At 39.6% G+C, this 21,306-nt stretch overlaps 1 protein-coding gene across 3 annotated transcripts in view; it reads right to left on the bottom strand.

Annotated features, from left to right (window-relative positions):
• Positions 1–21,306, bottom strand: part of LOC126282166 (eye-specific diacylglycerol kinase) — a 1,350,273-nt gene that overhangs the window by 105,437 nt on the left and 1,223,530 nt on the right. For all 3 annotated transcript variants that reach the window (XM_049981691.1, XM_049981690.1, XM_049981689.1), the window contains exons 9-12: positions 18,960–19,170; positions 15,805–15,997; positions 11,596–11,698; positions 9,292–9,482 (exon numbers count right to left, since the gene is read on the bottom strand). In XM_049981691.1, the coding sequence (XP_049837648.1) occupies positions 9,292–9,482; positions 11,596–11,698; positions 15,805–15,997; positions 18,960–19,170 (698 nt within the window). The remainder of the gene's footprint in view (positions 1–9,291; positions 9,483–11,595; positions 11,699–15,804; positions 15,998–18,959; positions 19,171–21,306) is intronic.

Consider the following 21,306-nt stretch of genomic DNA (forward strand, 5'->3'; position numbering starts at 1 on the left):
ATTTAATCTGTCATAATGTTTGATTATATTAACAAGGCAGTTAGTAAAAGAGCAACAGGGAATTTTAGCTGCATTACAAAAAATAGTATCTAATTTCATGAATGAAAACACAATCTGAGAAGTTTATTATGTTTTTTGAAGATGACAATAACAGCCATTTGATGCCTTGCAAAGAGATTGTGTTTCTGTGAAAGATAATGCTACTAAGGTTCAGAGACAAGAAAGATTAATATTGTGTAATTTAAATGAACTATTCAGTGATGTCAAAAAAGAAAATTCAGACAGTAAAGTTGGAAGGAGGAAATTTTGCAAGTTGAAAATAAAATTGTGTATTGTTGCAGGAGCATCTGGCATCCATTATGTTTGTGTTTGTTTGTATCACCAGAATGTTAAGTTAATGACAGACGAGGCCCATCTTACAACTGACTATAAAGACCTTTCGGAAGTTCTGGTTTGTAGTACTGACAGTTACTATTGTATTACACTTAGAAGATGCAACAAGTCCACTAAAGAGACAGCTTACACTACACACGTTCGTCCTCTGTTAGAATATTGCTGCGCGGTGTGGGATCCTTACCGGGTGCGATTAACGGAGGACATCGAAAGGGTGCAAAAAATGGCAGCTCGTTTTGTATTATCACGTAATAGGGGAGAGAGTATGGCAGATATGATACGCGAATTGGGATGGAAATCATTGCAGCAAAGACGTTTTTCGTCGCGGCGAGATCTTTTTACGAAATTTCAGTCACCAACTTTCTCTTCCAAATTTGAAAATATTTTGTTGAGCCCAACCTACATAGGTAGGAATGATGATCAAAATAAAATACGAGAAATCAGAGCTCGAAATGAGCTGTCAAAAAGTTACTCTGTAGCAGACCTACGAGGACCACCTCTTGACATCTCATGAAATGTTTAAATTCTATAAAGAACAGGTAAAAGGCATTATCAATGTTTTTATAAAATGTGAGGAAATACAAGAGCCCTGTGCCAATGTCTTGGAGGGAAGATTCAGCATTTGTCAGAAGATTAAAGGCATCAATCTTTTCACTGTTTTATGCCTCAGTCACACAAATTGCCCAAGTGTAAATTCCCTTGATAGTGAACATCAACAATGAGGAAAACTTGTACCACTGACAATTCAAAATAAGGACATTGTGACTTGTGTTATGGAGAACAATGGTGGATTGCCAAAATTGATAATACTGCTGTCACACCCAGATGTGCATGTTCCATTTTACCACCCAAAAGACCTTATTTAAAAATCTAAAAAGAATGAAGTATGGATGCCAGTTGAAAATGTGCTGAAGAAGCTGTCTCCCCTGGAATTAAAAACTGTGACTAAACAAACTTTTAACCTAACTGCCAAACTGAAAGAAGAAATTTCTCTGTTGTTCAATGAACTTCTGTAGTGATATATCCCACCCCTTGAATGAGAGGTATTGCATCCTTAAATACATATGTCCGAGAAAAGATGTTTGTGACAGAGAGTAGTCAATAAGTTGTGAGCACCACAATGTTGGGAGGTGCTGGTATTAGAGCTAATGATCCAGTGACTGTACGGGAGTTGGTAGCAGTAAGACACTACCTGCTGAGGTGGAGATAGGAGTGCCATGGAGCGGGTGGTGTGGAAGAAAGAGCTCCATGAAATCTAAGTATGCGAAATATCAAAGACAATAATTGTTAATTATCACATTGAATATCAGATTTGTTATGCACATAATGCAGAAAGAGAGTATACATGTTAGTAGCTGTCCTCATTTATCATGTATCAATTTCTAATTTTGAAGATAGTATAAGAAGGTGATTTGAATCTCACTTCGTAATTACGTGGTGGAGTGAATGAGAATGAGAAGTTAACTTTTAGCACCTTTATCTGCAGCCTGTAAGAAGGTGAACTGTGAGCCAAGTTGGAGGGAGAAGACACACGGATACAGGGCACAGACTAACTAGACCTTGATGAATACTGCTTAAGGACGACTGAATATTCAGTGAACAACATTCATTGCATATAAAATGAGAGTTCAGGTGTCCACTTATTTAGGTGTTTGGTTCACGAAGTGAAGTATAACAAACCACCACACAGCTCAAGCCAAACTGAAAAAAATAAAATAAAATAAAATAAAATAAATTGAGAAACCAGATAAGTTGAGAACAAGGTAATGTAAATAATTTGTTCATTCAAACAAAAAAGTGATTGCAGATACGTTTAAATTATGTAGCTGATACACTTCATCCATTAGTCCAGATACTGCAGGTACTAAGAAACATATTTTTACTTCCAAGTTGAAATTTATACTGAAGTTTGATATCATAAAGATCTATTAAGTGGCTGATTTTCAAATTTTTATCTGGTCCCCTAAAAGATATTGCAAGACAAAGAACAAAAAGATTTAAAGAATCCATTTTTTAAATAGTGTTTTTTTTTTTTTAATGTAAGATTCTGACCATAGATGCTCTATGAAAAGTAACTACACTGTACAGCGTAATAGCACAAAAATATTAAGGCTCAGAAATTACCCCTTCTTTGGATTTTTTGTTTTGTTTTTTTGGTACCAATAACTTTGAGCCATTAAAAATATATTAAACAACACATTCAGTTAAGTGATCATGGTTTTAATTTGTAGTATAGTGTGTGCTGAACTAAATACTTATTTTTTGAAAGTTCTGGGGCAACCCATTACTGAATACATTAAAATCCGCAAGTGCTTGTACATGATGATGATGATTGATTTGTGGAGCGCTCAACTGCATGGTCATCAGCGCCCATACAGGTTCCAGTTTCTTTTTCATAGTCCAATTTTTTACACAGTCAAATTTAGCCACTGTCACAGATGATGACGATGATGATGATGATGATGATGATGAGGAGGAGGAGGAGGAGGAGGAGGAGGAGGAGGAGAACACGAACACCCAGTCCCCTGGCCAAGAATCGAACCCAGGACCCATGACGCCACCTGAGACGCGACAAGGTAGTAGTAGGCAAAACGCAACAGGGAAGAACAATAGAAATGCTCTCATTAATAAACGGTCACAATGCCCACATAGTACTAGGGACAGAAAGTTAGCTGAAACCAGATGTAAACAGTAATGAAATCCTAAACTCAGATTGGAATGTATACCGCAGAGACAGGCTGGACAGTGAAGGAGGTGGTGTGCTTATAGCGATTAGAGGTGCAATAGTATCGAAGGAAATTGACAGAGATCCGAAATGTGAAATAATTTGGGTGAAGGTCATGGTTGAAGCAAGCTCAAACATGGTAAATGGATGTCTCTATAGGCCCCCTGGCTCAGCAGCTGTTGTGGTAGAGCACCTGAAGGAAAATTTGGAAAATATTTCAAGTAGGTTTCCAAACCATGCTATAGTTCTGGGTGGGGATTTTAATTTGCCAGATATAGACTGGGAGACTCAAACGTTTATAACAGGTGGCAGGAATAAAGAATCCGGTGAATTTTATTTTTTTTAAGTGCACCATCTGACAATTACCTTGAGCAGTTAAACAGAAAACCGACTCCGGGCGATAACATATTAGACCTTCTGGTAACAAACAGACCCGAACTACACTCCTGGAAATGGAAAAAAGAACACATTGACACCGGTGTGTCAGACCCACCATACTTGCTCCGGACACTGCGAGAGGGCTGTACAAGCAATGATCACACGCACGGCATGCCAAGACCGTAGGATCCTACGCAGTGCCGTAGGGGACCGCACCGCCACTTCCCAGCAAATTAGGGACACTGTTGCTCCTGGGGTATCGGCGAGGACCATTCGCAACCGTCTCCATGAAGCTGGGCTACGGTCCCGCACACCGTTAGGCCGTCTTCCGCTCACGCCCCAACATCGTGCAGCCCGCCTCCAGTGGTGTCAGGCAGGTGTGAATGGAGGGACGAATGGAGACGTGTCGTCTTCAGCGATGAGAGTCGCTTCTGCCTTGGTGCCAATAATGGTCGTATGCATGTTTGGCGCCGTGCAGGTGAGCGCCACAATCAGGACTGCATACCACCGAGGCACACAGGACCAACACCCGGCATCATGGTGTGGGGAGCGATCTCCTACACTGGCCGTACACCTCTGGTGATCGTCGAGGAGACACTGAATAGTGCACGGTACATCCAAACCGTCATCGAACCCATCGTTCTACCATTCCTAGACCGGCAAGGGAACTTGCTGTTCCAACAGGACAATGCACGTCCACATGTATCCCGTGCCACCCAACGTGCTCTAGAAGGTGTAAGTCAACTACCCTGGCCAGCAAGATCTCCGGATCTGTCCCCCATTGAGCATGTTTGGGACTGGATGAAGCGTCGTCCACGCGGTCTGCACGTCCAGCACGAACGCTGGTCCAACTGAGGCGCCAGGTGGAAATGGCATGGCAAGCCGTTCCACAGGACTACATCCAACATCTCTATGATCGTCTCCATGGGAGAATAGCAGCCTGCATTGCTGCAAAAGGTGGATATACAATGTACTAGTGCCGACATTGTGCATGCTCTGTTGCCTGTGTCTATGTGCCTGTGGTTCTGTCAGTGTGATCATGTGATGTATCTGACCCCAGGAATGTGTCAATAAAGTTTCCCCTTCCTGGGACAATGAATTCACGGTGTTCTTATTTCAATTTCCAGGAGTGTATTTGAAACAGTTAACGCAGAACAGGGAATCAGCGATCATAAAGCGGTTACTGCACTGATGATTTCAGCCATAAATAGAAATATTAAAAAAGGTAGGAAGATTTTTCTGTTTAGGAAAAGTGACAGAAAGCAGATTTCAGTGTACTTGATGGCTCAACACAAAAGTTTTGTCTGAAGTACAGATAGTGTTCAGGATCAGTGGACGAAGTTCAAAACCATCGTACAATATGCATTAGACGATTATGTGCCAAGCAAGATCGTAAGAAATGGAAAAGAGGCACCATGGTACAACAACCGAGTTAGAAAACTGCTGCAGAAGCAAAGGGACCTTCATAGCAAACATAAACATATCCAAATCCTTGCAGACAAACAAAAATTACGCAAAGCGAAATGTAGTGTGAGGAGGGCTATGCGAGAGGCGTTCAATGAATTTGAAAGTAAAGTTCTATGTACTGACTTGGCAGAAAATCCTAAGAAATTTTGGTCTTGTGTCAAAGCGGTAGGTGGATCAAAACAAAATATCCAGACACTCTGTGACCAAAATGGTACTGAAACAGAGGATGACAGACTAAAGGCCGAAATACTAAATGTCTTTTTCCAAAGCTGTTTCACAGATGAAGACTGCACTGTAGTTCCTTCTCTAGATTGTTGCACAGATGACAAAATGGTAGATATAGAAGTAGACGACAGAGGGATAGAGAAACAATTAAAATCGCTCAAAAGAGGAAAGGCCGCTGGACCTGATGGGATACCAGTTCGATTTTACACAGAGTACATGAAGGAACATGCCCCCCCCCCCCTTCTTGCAGCGGTGTACCGTAGGTCTCTAGAAGAGCGTAGCTTTCCTAAGGATTGGAATAGGGCACAGGTCTTCCCCCTTTTCAAGAAGGGACGTCTAACAGATATGCAGAACTACAGACCTATATCTCTAAAGTCGATCAGTTGTAGCATTTTGGAACACGTATTATGTTCGAGTATAATGACTTTTCTGGAGACTAGAAATCTACTCCGTAGGATTCAGCAGTGGTTTCGAAAAAGACAATCGTGTGAAACCCAGCTAGCGCTATTCGTCCACGAGATTTAGAGGGCCATAGACACAGGTTCCTAGGTAGATGCAGTGTTTCTTGACTTCCGCAAGGCGTTCGATACAGTTCCCCACAGTTGTTTAATGAACAAAGTAATATTATATGGACTAACAGACCAATTGTGTGATTGGATTGTAGAGTTCTTAGATATCAGAATGCAGCATGTCATTCTCAATGGAGAGAAGTCTTCTGAAGCAAGTGTGATTTCAGGTGTGCCACAGGGGAGTGTCGTAGGACCGTTGCTATTCGAAATATATATAAATGACCTTGTGGATAACATCAGAAGTTCACTGAGGCTTTTTGCAGATGATGCTGTGGTGTATCGAGAGGTTGCAACAATGGAAAATTGTACTGAAATGCAGGAGGATCTGCAACGAATTGACGCATGGTGCAGGGAATGGCAATTGAATCTCAATGTAGACAAGTGTAATGTGCTGCAAATACAGAGAAAGAAAGATCCTTTATCATTTAGCTACAATATAGCAGATCGGCAACTGGAAGCAGTTAATTCCATGAATTATCTGGGAGTAGGCATTAGGAGTGATTTAAAATGGAATGATCGTATAAAGTTGATCATCGGTAAATCAGATGCCAGACTGAGATTCATTGGAAGAATCCTAAGGAAATGCAATCTGAAAACAAAGGTAGTAGGTTACAGTACACTTATTCACCCACTGCTTGAATATTTCTCACCAGTGTGGGATTCGTACCAGATAGGGTTGATAGCAGAGAGAGAGAGGAAATCCAATGGAGAACAATGCACTTCGTTACAGGATCATTCAGTAATCGTGAAAGCGTTACGGAGATGATAGATAAACTCCAGTGGAAGACTGCACGAGAAATGCTCAGTAGCTCAGTACAGGCTTTTGTTGAAGTTTCGAGAACGTACCTTCACTGAGGAGTCAAGCAGTACATTGCTCCCTCCTATGTATATCTCGCGAAGAGACCATAAGGATAAAATCAGAAAGATTAGAGCCCACACAGAGGCATACCGACAATCTTTTTTCCACGAACAATATGAGACTGGACTATAAGGGAGAACCAATAGAGGTATACAAAGTACCCTCTGCCACACACCGACAGGTGGCTTGCAGAGTATGGATGTGGATGTAGATGTAGACGATCCAGAGGCAGCAACGCTAGCCACTAGACCATGAGCTGCGGATGCTTGTACATGCAAAAAGAATGCTTGCAGCCTGAAACAGAAATGGTCACTTTTTTTAAAATGATAACCAATAATGTTTTTTAAAACAATATTTTTGAGTCAACGAAATATGGGGAATTTACCCAATGAATATCAATTTTTTTCTGAGATGGTCAAGCAACCAATGTTGGACCAATTGGTGTGGACTGACCCATAGGTCGGGGGGGGGGGGGGGGGCGGGGGGGCAGGGGGAGGGGGGGGGGAAGAAGAAGAAGAAGAAGAAGAAGAAAGAAAGAAAGAAAGAAAAAGAGTGAAGACAGAACAGTTATTGAGAATAAATGCTGAGATCGAAGAAATTAACGTAAATTACAGACATGTTGGCGGCGAGAACCAAGGACATATTGTAATCCAGTTCCAATCTGCAGAGTTCTGAGATGCTAGTGCCTGGGAGAAGAAAGCAGATGGCATGTGTCATGAAAAAGGCACTCAGGTCAAAACCGTCATATTGTACAGAATGCTCTGCAACAGGGTATTTGGTGTTGGCAGAGTACACCCTGTGTCAATGTATGTTCCTACTGACTGATAACCTGTTGGTTCTCATACAAATGTAAAAGGCCGAAAAGTGTTTACATAACAGCTGCTGCATGACGTGTGTCACTTCACATGTGGCTCTTCTTTTGACAGTCTATTTTTTCCAGTTACAGGACTGGTGTGGGTGGTAGCAGGAGGGTTCATATGGCGAGTTTTACATTGGGAATGGCCACAGGGGTACGAGCCACAGGATTAAGAGACAGGTGCAGAAGGAGCATAGGGTCTGACCATGATATTGTGGAGATGGGGCGGGGAACAGGAGGAAGAGGAGGAGGAGGAGGAGGAGGGAGAAGTTGTTCCATATGTGGTGGTCACACTGTCACACAGAATGAACCTCATTTCAGGGCATTATTTTGGAAGAAATAAATGGAAAAATGTAACAAATTTTACAGCTAGTGTTTTTATTTGAGAGGCAAATGAGGATATAAAATACGTGCTACACAACGTTCCAAAGTACCTGGGAAATCTGAAATGCATTTTCAACTTGGAGGAGGCTAATGCAGTGAAAGGTAAGTACAATAGTTTATTTTGAAGCATTCAGGTGTCCTTGCAGCAGTAGAGAGTGCTGTGCAAATCTCACGACATGTGAGTGCACTCTCAAGCTCTAGACGAGAAAGCTGAGAGACATTTGAAAAACACTGTTAAACAAAAGGCAGACACAGAGTTCTCCCTCTCCTCAGGTTTCTAGACCTGATTAAATATGCATGGCATTCCTCAAAATAGCACAGGCTCCTCCCTGACTCCAGTCAAATTTTGAGCAGAAGTGTGGCAGTCAGTCTGTGATTCACATGGCTGTAAAATCTCATCCTTAATGCAGGTTCATGGTGAACAAACAAAATATGTTTCGAGTAGTGTATCACTGTTTCAGTCACCACGAGAATTCAGGACAGAAACCGAGACTTTTTCTTCCCCGACTTCTGCAAATAAAGAAACCGCCAAAAAGGTCATTCTTCAAAATTATTTTTGAGTAACTTCAAGTTGCCTGCTTGGCTCGCGTTGTGGTCTAATGCACTGCTTCCCGAGTGGGAAGGAATGCCAGTCCCCTGCACGAATCAGGCCGGTGAATTAGTGTCAAGGTCTGCTGTGCTGGCCAGCCTGTGGAAAGTTTTTAAAGTGGTTTTCCATACGCCTTTGCGAATGCAGGCTGGTTCCTCTTATTCCACCTCTGTTACACTATGGGGTTACACTCGTCTGGAAGGAGACATTCCCGGGGGGTCCACTGTGGGCCAAACCGCACAATAACCCTGGGTTCAGTGTGGGGTGGCAGTGGAGTGAGTGGACTGCTCGTAGCCTGTTGTGGGGTTTTGTACCACAGAGAGATACGGCGGGGACAAAGCCTCTCTGTCGTTTCTAGGTCCCCAGTACAGTTCACACACACACACACACACACACACACACACACACACACACACACACACACATATATTCATGCAACTTCCAGTTCATGTTGGCAGCTAAAATTCTGCAAATGGTAGTTTCGCAAAGTTGGCTAACACTGGAAAAAACAATATCAATATGACAAATCCCACAATTTCAGAGACATATTAACATGCTTGAAAGTGAGACATAAAAACGATACAGTTGTAGATTATATTTTGCTGAACAATTTAAATAGAAATACTTCCTGAAGCATCATCAGAGTATTTCTCTGTAATGGTACAGAGAGAAGATACCTTGCTAACAACTTACTTTTATGGTCCTTACATCTATCTTCAACACCACTACTATAAATTTACCTCACACTGGTTCATGAGAATTTTGCCTATCTCCCTGCAATATCAACTATCGTACAGATGTGCCAGAATGGAAACGAAGGTCTGGGCAACCAATTTAAATACTTACTGAACATTTGCTTTACCACCTCTTCTTTTGGCAAGCATTGGGGCTTTATTTAATAATGTCATGGTGATTATTGAAGGGTTGAGCTTGCAGGCTTCACCATCTACCTGCATGGGTATTGTCTTGGTAGTAACAATTCGAGCGGACTTGCACTGTGTGATACAGGTTCCATGTCCACCAGCTTGCAGCAAAGGCTAAAAAAAGAATAGCCAGTGTCAATGTTTTGCATGTAATGGTATACTCTTAAGTGGTATTTTCAGTTTGTTGTAAATTGTTTTTGGAATAACCAAATGAAGTACTTCAAATACAAGCAGCATTAAAAGGTCCCTAAAACATTCATTCTGCAATGTATTACTAGCAGTAGTTATAGAATAAGTAAGAAAGCACTGTAGCTATATTTCCAGGTCAAAACCATTTTTTTCTCGAACAGAGCAATCATCATCCTTTAAAAAATCTTCACTGACATTGCAAATGTGTTCCTAAACCATATAAGAAAACTTTTTTGAACACGCAATATCTGGCATTTGTGAAAAAACTGCACTTAACTGCGAAAATGTCTCTCAGGCAAAAAATGATTAAAATATGTAGCAAGTTGACTGGTACTGTGAGCTTACAATCTACAAATATTTTCAGGAGCATTATATTCTGTAATATTCAATTAGTATACATTTATAGACTTCATGCTGCTACTATTTAAACCTGGCCACTGTCAACCCGTATTAACCACTGTTGAATTATGCATTTCATTTCAGTTTAATTTTGATAAAATGAGTTGTGAAACAGTTTCTGGGGCATTGTGGGCATGAGTGATTCTCGGCCAGGAATAAAATTTAACTCACTCTTAAGTTAGATTTAGTACTGAAAACAAACAAAACAGGTGGTTAATCCTTTACAACTGGACAGTATTTACGTATACTTGTGAATATAGTGAACTCTCCACTGTCACACGTCTCTTTCTTTTAAATCACCCCTGTTAAAATCTTGATACTGCACCACTTTGCATTATCTAATTTTGCCACAACATGAGCACATCTTGCAGACAATTTTTTTTTTCTTCATTGATGAAGATTTGTGTAATTAGTGTACTGCATCTGTCTACTTCATAATTCATACTGATCAGTCACAACTGAGCTCATGTATTGATCAGTCAGAATGGAAGTTATTTGTTTTAGACAAAGCAACAGAGTTAATTAAAGAAAACATTTCATAAATTGTGAATAATTAATAAAAAAGAATGGTTTTTTTTTATCTGAACTTGGAATTTTATTTGAAAAGTCCACCTCTGAAGTTTCATCCTAGTCCATTATTCAAGAAAGTATTATCTTTTCCACTGATGGAGATACAAAATGAGCACAATATAATTAAAATGAACTTGAAATCATACCTGTGCACTACAGTTTTGATGAAAAATTTATTTCAAAGTGTGTGCTTTGTGTCAACCACTTTTTATTTTTTTCCATTGCTTTTTTCAATGGTTTAAGCCTTCATCCTTGAGTAAATACAATTTCTTCTCCTGGATGCATCCAGAGTCACACGCCTTAAGTACACATGTGGCCACCCAAGAATGATGGTCTAACCTCTCAAGATGCATGGTTGTATAAAATAAAAATTGAAAAGTGATTGAAATGGATACTCATTTCAATTTGGCTTTTGTTTCATAAATGGTCGCAAGTTTCCAAATGACAGTCCAACATGGACAAAATAAGGTTCAGGTACATAAACTGGAGTGCAATCTGGTGCAGTCTTCTTGCTAGATGGAGCATTCTTCCTCTACTCTTTGCACATTCCCCCTTATTAGTACTCAAGATGAAGTTTACTGATTGAGGTCTAATATGCCTACAATGTGCTACACAGCTGCTACTCGGGTGTGAGAAATTTCATCCCCTTACTACTCCCTTGATATGAAATATATATATGACCTCTCTAGTTAACGTGCAGAAACTAGCAGCTAAACTTAGCTCAGAAATTAAATGATTACTTAAATCAAACCTGGAAGGGTCCACATCAGTCATTCAATGAACTACCACACTTACTGATATTTTCAGAAATATTCTGCTTCTTTGGTAATTATAGTTTGTTTTATCCCAGAATAAAGAAATTCACAACATACTTTCCTGAAGTGCAGGTGCTTGTGCACTATGATATCTGGCAGAGTGGAACAATAAATTTACGTTTTTTATATATTATTAATGAGAATCATCATGTGTGTATGAAGTAAGAACCAATATAAAATGAACAAATAGAAACCAATCAAATGGAACAATTTTATCATAAAAATACCACTTTTCTCTCCTTTATAATACTCACCAACTGATATGTTGTGAGTCCAACAACTTCTATAAGGCCATCATCAGTTGCTGGTTCCACATTACCTCCTGCTCGATTCCAGGGATGAGTGCCACCACCATAACTAAAATCAAATAATATTCTGTTATTCAGAATAATCCCAACCCAACTGTGTACTTTTCTTTTTAAATGTTAGGTATACAAACTGACAGTCATTTCTTTTTGGTACAATATATTCATATGAAATTAATACTTTGCAAAACAAATGAATCACAAGAAAAGGATTGTTTGTCATACATTCAATAATGGAAAATCTAGGATGGAATGTAATAATATTATCAAAACGGCAGTTGATACTCAGCATACAGTGGAGATGCCGAGTCACAGATAGGCACACCAAAAAGACTGTCCGAAAATCAGGTTTCGACCATGAGATAGAACACCCAGACACTCTCTCTCTCTCTCTCTCTCTCTCTCTCTCTCTCTCTCTCTCTCTCTCTCTCTCTAGCAAACACACAAAACACACACACACACACACACACACACACACGGCCGAGTCTCTGGCTGCTGAGGCCACACTGCGATCAGCTGAGCATGATGGGAGATGCAGCCAGGTGGTAGGGGTAACAGGTGACTGGGACAGGGAAGGGGATGGATAGCAGGATAGGGGTGGGGTACAGTAAAGTGCTACTTGTGGGAGCATACAGGGATGAGATGGAGAGAGGGTAGGGCAGCTAGGTGCAGTCGGGATGTTAGACAGAGGGTGGGAGCATAGCGGAAAAGGAGAGAGGTAAGAAGATTTTGGGTATGTTGGTGAAATAGACAACAGTGTAGTGTTGGAATGGGAACAGGGAAGGGGCTAGGAGGTAAGGACAAATATTGGCAAAGATTGAGGCCAGGAGGGTTACAGGATGTAGGGTATATTGCTGGGAGAGTTCCCATCTGTGTAACTCAGGGAAGCAGGTGTTGGTGAGAAGAATCCAGATGGCACAGGCTGTGAAGCTGTCATCGAAATGAAGAATGTCGTGTTTGGCAGCATGATCAGAAACTTGGTGGTCCAGCTGTTTCTTGGCCGCAGTTTGTTGGTTGTCATTCAAGGGGACAGACAGCTCCTCAGTTGTCATGCTCACGTAGAATGCAGGACAGTAGCTACAACTTCGCTTGTAGATCACAGGACTGGTTTCACAGGTAGCCCTGCCTTTGATGAGGTAGGTCATGCTTGTGATTAGACTAGAGTAGGTGGTTATGGGAGAATGTATGGGACAGGTCTTTCATTCTAACAGTGATATGAGCCATTAGGCAATGGGATGGGAGCAGGAGCTGTGTAGGTATGGACGAGGATATTGTGTACATTCAGTGGGCAGTGGAATACCACTGTGGGACAGGTGGGAAGGATAGTGGGTAGACACTCCTTATTTCATAGCACAACGAAAGGTAGTCGGAAGAGGTTTTCGACTACCTCTCGTTCTGCCCTGATATGAGGACTGTCCTACCTACTATCCTTCCCACCCCTCCCACAGTGGTACTCTACCACCCACGGACTCTACACAATATCCTCGTGCATCGCTACACAACTCCTGCTCTCATCCCCTTGCCTCATGGCTCATATAGCTGTTATAGACCTAGATGCGAGACCTGTCCCATACATCCTCCCACCACCACCTACTCCACTCGTCACAAGCATCACCTACCCCATTAAAGGCAGGGCTACCTGTGAAACCAGTCATGTGACCTACAAGCTAAGCTGCAACCACTGTGCTGCATTCTACATGGGCATGACAACTGACAAGCTGTCTGTTCACTTGAATGGCCACCAACAAACTGCTGCCCAGAAACAGCTGGATCATCACGTTGCTGAGCATGCTGCCACAACATTCTTCATTCTAATGACTGCTTCACAGCCTGTGCCATCTGGACCCTTCCCACCAACACTACCTTTCCTGAACTGCGCTTGTGGGAACTCTCCCTACATTCCTGACCTCTACCTTTGTTAGTCTTTGTTCTTGCCCTCTATCCCCTTCCCTGTTCCCATTCCAGTACTACACAGTCTTCTATCCCACGAACACACCCACAGTCTTTTTTACCTCTCTCCTTTTCCCCAACCCCCCCCCCCCTGCCGCCCCTAACCTCCCGACTTCACCTAGCTCCTACCCTCTCTTCGTCTCGTCCCAGTATGCCCCCCCCAAGCAGCACTTTACCGTCCCCCACCCCTACCCTGCTATCCATTCCACTCTCCACATCAGCCTCCTCTTTACCTCCTTTGCATCTCCCATCATGTGCAGCTGATCACAGTGTGTGCTCAGCAGCCTGAGACTGTAGTCATGTATGTGTTAGTTGTGTTTGCATGTGCATGTGCGTGTTCTATCTCTGATAAAGGCCTTGTTGGCCAAAAGCTCTGACAATCTTTTTGTTGTGCCTATATGTGGCTCAGCATCTCAACATGGTGAGTATCAACTATCTTTTTCATCATATTGATACATTTAGTAAATTGCAACTAAACAACATGAGATTATCCCTGCGATTCATACCTACATAGGAAGTAGCCTAAATTAACTGATGGTATCTTATTATTGTTTGATACATTTTACACAACAACAGAAGAAAATGCAATGAAAAAAATATCAGTTGTTCAGAAATAAATATCCTCATCTCTATGTACCCTGAAAGAACACCTAACAGATAGACAATCGCATGAATCTTCATCAAGCAAGAAATTATTAACAATCTGTGCACCCATAACGCAGAAATCACACATACATGAAGAGTGGAATGAAAAACTAGGGTGCGATCTTTCCACAAAAAGCGTTTGCAGTGCTACTGAGTTCTCAGTACTCTGTTGTATGTTCCTAGACTTGATCCTATCATCTAATCACTGATAAAATTTTTAAAGGATAAAAATCACTGAGAAAATGCTTCAGACATTCATTAGTGGATGGTGCACAGTATTTGCGCAAAGCAGTGCTTCCCTCAATAGCTCTGAGTGCCACATGTCAGGTCGTCTTCACTTGGCCTGAGATAGTTCGAAGAGACAACACACAAGTTTTTGGCGAGTGCGCACAGTGTTTTGAGCTGCGACAGAGATCTAGCACTTAGATAAAAATAAAGAAAGGTAAGTAAGATTGTAATTCTAGAAGGTTTACCCAAGATTGATACAACTGACTTCTCCAGTTTGAAAGGTGCTTTTGAAATACTGATGTCAATGCAGGCATGCAAGATCTCCATATGCAGTATGGTGAAAGTATTTCATACTCATCCATCTCAAAAAAGCTATCATAAATTCTTAATATAAAACAGAAGACTTGAAAAAACTCAATGAATTCAAAAGAGGAAAGACCATGGCTGGTGTATGCCACGCTGTACAGTATCTAAAATATCGATATTTATCTCTGCAAAACAGAAAGGTCCGATGACAATGTACAGGGAATTTTACAGTAAATTTTGCACCATCAGATCCCAAGATAGAGTTGTGTAAGAAACAGAAGTCAATTTTGCAATGTTTTTTCTTGAATTGATATTTTGTTATTCTCGTGTAAAACATGTAAAACAAATTAGAAATGGTTTTTGTTAACTGCTGTCCTACTAGTTAAAATATTACTGCTGTACTTCTGTGGTACCAGACTATCTTCTCAATTTCTTGTGTATACACGTAAGTTACGTACAAAAAGAGATACATTGTTTTTTGATTCTTTGGAACTTTTCCAATCTTACTCTTCATAAAATGTACGTACCTATTCTTTATATAAAATCTGTCGTGTTATTGCTTGCTCTTTTACTGTATGTTCAAAGTACTGTGGACACATAACATTGCAGAAGAGGAGCTGTCAAAGAGTAGAATTGTGAAAATTATTGAGTGCATTGATATATTTTGCAGAACTGAAGCTGGTGACGTGTAAAATTATGAAGATAAGTGAGTGAACTGGTGTGGGCATCCAAGTATGATTTAATCATGTTTTTAACTTGCGTAAGATTCATTAGCGAAATTTTTGATTTCTTTTATATACACACATAAGGGTTACTTAATAAAATTTTATCTGTGCTAAGATGTTTTTGTATGTTATATACACAAACAAAATTGAAGATGTGCATGTGTTGACTAAATTCATGTAATTGAGATTGTCTATTGATTAACGAATAAATAAATACATTTATTTCAGCAGTATCAGAAAAATTCTGCATGAACCATGTGGTCATAATTTAAAATTAGCAGAATCATTTCACATCTGTAATTACCTTGGAATGTTGAGAAACACAATTGCATGGACCTTATGATCCCTCAACTTAGGAGTTATGTCTTTACCATCACATTCTAATGTGACTAATTCTGCAAGTCCTTTCCATTTCCGCCTCAAAAGATCTTTCCCACCAGCTTGTCCATAGAACATCTTATTCCGAAGGCGAGAGTTGAAACGCTCAGGATGTGCTTCTATAAACACAGAATGAAAATATAAGAACTAAAATTCTAACGTAAATAAAAAGACACGAGTATAAATGCAATTTTGATAAAAACTTGGATTCCACATTGTGTTATTTTCAGTAGGATAGAAAGTTTGAGTAAACAAATACCACTAGAATAGACGAGAAATAAGGTATTCAATTTGTTGAACATACTTCAGTTATACTTAATGGACACTGATCTGTCATTAGATTATGCCAAGGTAAAACTTTTTATTTTAGTCATGGCTGTAATTTTCAACAATCTTAGTACTATTTTTCAGGATAAATTTCAGTCATCAATTACAAATAAATTTTATTATATTTACTGGTTTTGACAAATTAGTTTGTCATCTTCAGAAGCCTACAAAATTAGGGATATTATAAATCTTCAGATCTTGGCTATACATGTATGTGAAGTATAAAAAGTATATCACAAAAACTAACTTAGTTTAGCAAACAGTCAATATCTTCTTTAGAGAAGGATAATGCCATGGTACAGTCAGAAATTTACATATTATATTTGATTATTTTGAACACTGTTTGACAATTTACAATAACTAGGTCATATTTTTTGTATCTGTTACGCTAGCAGCAAGGAATATATACATAAAAGCATGTATAGAAAATATAAGCAAGTCATACAGGGTGTGATTCTAAAGTTTCAAGACTTAACTCAGAACTAGATATTTACTGAAGATTTAAGTACAGTGGACTAATATTCTTCAAAATATGATCCTTCAGCACCAACACAGCACTGCCAGTGCATCTTCCACTGTTCATAGCCCTTCTGGAAGGCCTCGGGTGTCATTATATCAAGGGCTCTAGTCAACACCTGCTGGATGGCATCGATGGAGTCGAATTGCTTCCCTTTTAGGCCTGTCTTGATTCAGGAGAAGATGAAAAAGTGACTTGGAGCCAAGTCAGGGCTGTAGGGTGGCTGCGGCAGTGTTGTCACACTGAACTTGACCAAAACTTCAGCAGCGGCGCATGACGTGGGGGCGGGCACGTTGTCAGGGTGGAGAACACAATTGCCCTTGATCACCGGGCAGAAGTGGTGAACTCGATCCCTCAAGCAGTGCTCCACTCCAGCGTAAAAGTCACCAGTGACAGTCTGTTTACGAGCAACAAACTCTTCGCGAATCACTCCTTTAAAAAAAAAACACAATTGCATACACTTCCTTGGGCTTTAGCGAGGAAGCAGTGTGCCATTCTGAGCTTTGACGATTTGACTCAGGATCGTACTTGTAGACGCAGGTCTCATCACCAGTCACAACTTTCTCCAGAAGGTTCAGAACAACATTCAACCATTGGAGCATTTCCTGCCAAACAGTCATCCGCCGTTTCTTCTGATCCACTGACAAAATTTTTGGCACCAGTTTGGCACACACTTTTCGCATCATCAAATTCTCCATCACAATCCTCTACACCACACTCTGACTAAGTCCCAGTTCATCAGCAATTAATCTAGTACTAAGATGACAGTCAATGTTTAAAAGTTCCCGCACTCTCTCCACATTATGATCCGTTTGGCTTTATGATGGCCTCCCAGACCAGTCGTCGTCTTCAACATTCCTGCAGCCATCTTTGAAACATTTGTGCCACATCAAAACCATTGCATGGGACATGGCTTCTTCCTTAAAGGTCTCTTGAATAATACCGAGAGTCTCCGTGGCAGTTTTGTTCAGTCGCATGCAAAACTTAATCGCGTAACGCTGCTCCCGTGTTTCGACCGAGGTCAATGACAAACACATATGCTGTAAGCAATGCACACTCTCCAGGGTTCTGGGGGCAACTGTCGCAGCATCAGTTTGTTCCCCGAGATCCCTCCACTACTTCACCCACCCGGCAGAAACAGTCCATGTGCGCTACCCCAATCCCCAAAATTAATCAGTCTTGAAACTTCTGAATCACACCTTGTATACCTTTTATACTTCACATAAATGTACAGCCAAGGTCTAAAGATTTATATCATCCTTTATTTTGTAGGCTTCGGGAGATGAAAAATTAACTTGTCAAAAATGGTAAAGATAATGAAATTTATTTGCATCTGATGACTGAAATTTATCCTTAAAATTTTTAGTTAGTTACATGTTCCAAAGATCATTTTGCACAATAGATCGTAATGATGTAGAATGAGGCATTTTGGATTCATGTTGCAAATTAATTTGTAGATATGGTCACATTCTGAACATTTCTCAATATTTTATTTTTACTTTCATTACACAAAGAAAATTATTGTGAAATTATTGTTAAACACAAATCAGAATAAGTACTAACAAAGAAAGATAACATCTAACAAATGCCTGTGTATGTTCTCTAGTCTGATTGAGTGCATTATCAAGAGTGACAGTTTTGAAAACAGTGTTGTTTTTCATTAGTTACATTGTTGTTCCATGTGAGCATCAAATTTACATTCATTTTTAAACTACATCTCAAAAGATTATTGCATGTCATTAATTTATTGGATCTTATTTTAAAAGTGGGTGCAGTCTCTCTTTAAAACATTCAGACTACAAACATTAACCACAGTCGATCTTGGAATGTTAAAATTGTATTAAAAGTACTTCATTTGTTTCTCCAATTCTAACAATCCTAATATCTTGTTGGACTCCCTCAACAACAATATCTGATCTAAAATTCTATATTTGATTTTGTTCTTTCCTTCATAAAGTTCAAGAAAATGAGGAGGAGATGATAGAAATACTATAGTATGTAAGAGTTCTATATTGGTTTCAACAGGATAAGATATGAGGATTCCATTTCATGCATTGGTGACAACTGTAAATTACTGAAACCTCTTAAAAAATATTTGGCACACATTAACATCTATGAATTAGTGTAGATACAGTCAAATAGGGTTTCAAATACACATCACTGTATAATTGAAGCTTTTGACGCCAGTTACTTCCTAGAGGTTAAAGACAGGATTATAAATTCAGAATGAAAATTACCTCTTGCCTCATGAAATTCCAGTGCAATATGAGCATCAACACCAAGGGAGAAATAGTTATTTACAACGTTTAAAGGCAAATTGTCCTTTCCTTCTTCATTAGCTTCTGCTTCTGGATTCTTTTCAACTTTAAGTTCCCACCTGTCCAACTGAACCACTTCTCCATCAGCAATATTTGCCAGTATTTTAGAAATTGGTTCATCTGTGTAGCCCTGTAAAAAGCATGCTGATGATGTCAAAATTAGCATTTCACAACAAAATTACTTATTCTTTGGCTGCATTACAGACAACTTTATCACCATTACAACTTTGTGTGCAATAAATCAGGTACTTATACATAAATTTATTAATTTTGATATATTATAAGATAACCATATAACAGTTCTTGCATTCATACACTAGATCGCGTGTTCAACTTGGAGCAGAAATCATTTGCAAGGATTTTAACATTACTTTTATCATTAACAGGTGCTAATCAAGGTTTAAAAATTCTCTGGAGGTTTTGCACTACAGAAAACATTGTTATTTTTGTTATATCTCAAAACTCTTTTCATCATACCTCTATCAACCTCAGTGGAAATGTTCTACATTGAATGACTTGATTTTCTGACAGATTACTGTTCCAAAAGAACTCACGTGTAAGTAAATAAAATGATTCTGCTTTGAGGTAACGTGTTCTTCACAATAATATACACTGACAGATGAATTTCACAAGTTACTTTTCCACATGTTTCCATGTCAGACTGAGTATTTCACATTCTTACCACCAGACACTGTGTTGCTGTTGTGGTGTTACTATTGTTTACAAAATTGTGACTATAGCAATAAAAAGTACTTCGTGCACTGAAATTTGAATAAACAGAGATTCTTGTGACAGTGCCAACATCTGTCAAACAGAACTTAACAAGCATATAACACAATGGAATTATATATCATTAGCAAGCAACTTTTCCAGTCCATCACCTGTCTTCACCACACAGGAAGTCTTTGACACCTATAAAAATCACTGAAGACTGTACAGAAGACCTTAACTGTGTATGTAAAAATCCAAATAAATCAACAACATATACGTTAGTCATAAATTAAATGTCACAACCTGCTGAATGATGTGTTCTATGAAAGCATCTGCCCTACAAGTCATACAAACTACATCATTTACAGAAGTTGAGAACAGGAACAATATTAAAACCTTCTGCACTGAAGTGAAAATCCTACTAAAAGAGGATGAATTGACTGAAAAGTTAGTGTTTTGTAGCATAGCATCATTCCACATGCCCAGAAGTGCCAATTGCCTTAATGTTACAAATTGCTTTGCTTAAAACCTGTAAGTCATTGTGAAACATGAGACAGACTAAGTGAAATGAATGCATCTTGTGTGATGAGCACATGCAACTAATATGGGTCCCTTCTTCTTCTTCTTCTTCTTCTTCTTCTCTCTCTCTCTCTTTTTTTTTTTTTTTTTTTTTTTTTTTTTTAATATAGGGATTACTGTCACTAGGATCAGACACCTGGACAAGTTAACAGAATGGCTAAAGACTCGATTAACAGAAGATGTACATAACTATCTTTCCACTGGATAGCATTAATCCTTATTTTCAGGAGAAAGTTTACAATGCGCTGAATGTCACTCTGCCAAAAGCCTCTGTGAGCAACACTGGGAATGGTGATACATCAATTCTGATCTGTTCCCCAAGCTCACTTGATTTAACATGCAATAATATCTTTTCATGATATATGTCGGGGATTAGTCAGAGTTTTTCCTTATGCCAACAATACTAGGATGATGCAGAGAACTACACATTTCATGATATGGAATGGATAGATGACTACAGATATGTTGTGGTACATCTGGGGTGAAATTCGCTACTGTCTGAAGCAAGTTCTGTGCCACGAAGATTGGTATTCACATAAATGACACTCACTGGCGTAGTACAATGCAGGCACTATAATGTGGTATGCTGCAAATGTGTTTGCGCACCTGCAAAAGCAGAACTGATTAACTTTCAAACGCATCATGAATCTCCTTCAGGTATTGTGAGAGTGATACTCAGGACTTCTTATGTATCACAAATAGTCTCTTTACTCATATAAAAATAAAGAAAATAATGAACAATGCACAAGCCAAAGCAAAGCAAACTACACAACGTAGTTGATAACAGCTGCTGCACAATTGCTTACTTAGGTTGGCAATGCAGAAAACGTGGGATCTCAGATCAGACCTCTAGCCGTACATTATGTACATATTAGCAATTATGTGAGCTGTACATACAAACGTTTCACTTATGTATGACAAACTTATGAAGGTCATCTCTCACTGCCCAACATTATGAACCTTGTATCTCAAGCTG

The sequence above is a fragment of the Schistocerca gregaria genome, chromosome 7 (genome assembly GCF_023897955.1).
Source record: "Schistocerca gregaria isolate iqSchGreg1 chromosome 7, iqSchGreg1.2, whole genome shotgun sequence".
In the NCBI taxonomy this organism is placed as follows: Eukaryota; Metazoa; Arthropoda; class Insecta; order Orthoptera; family Acrididae; genus Schistocerca; species Schistocerca gregaria.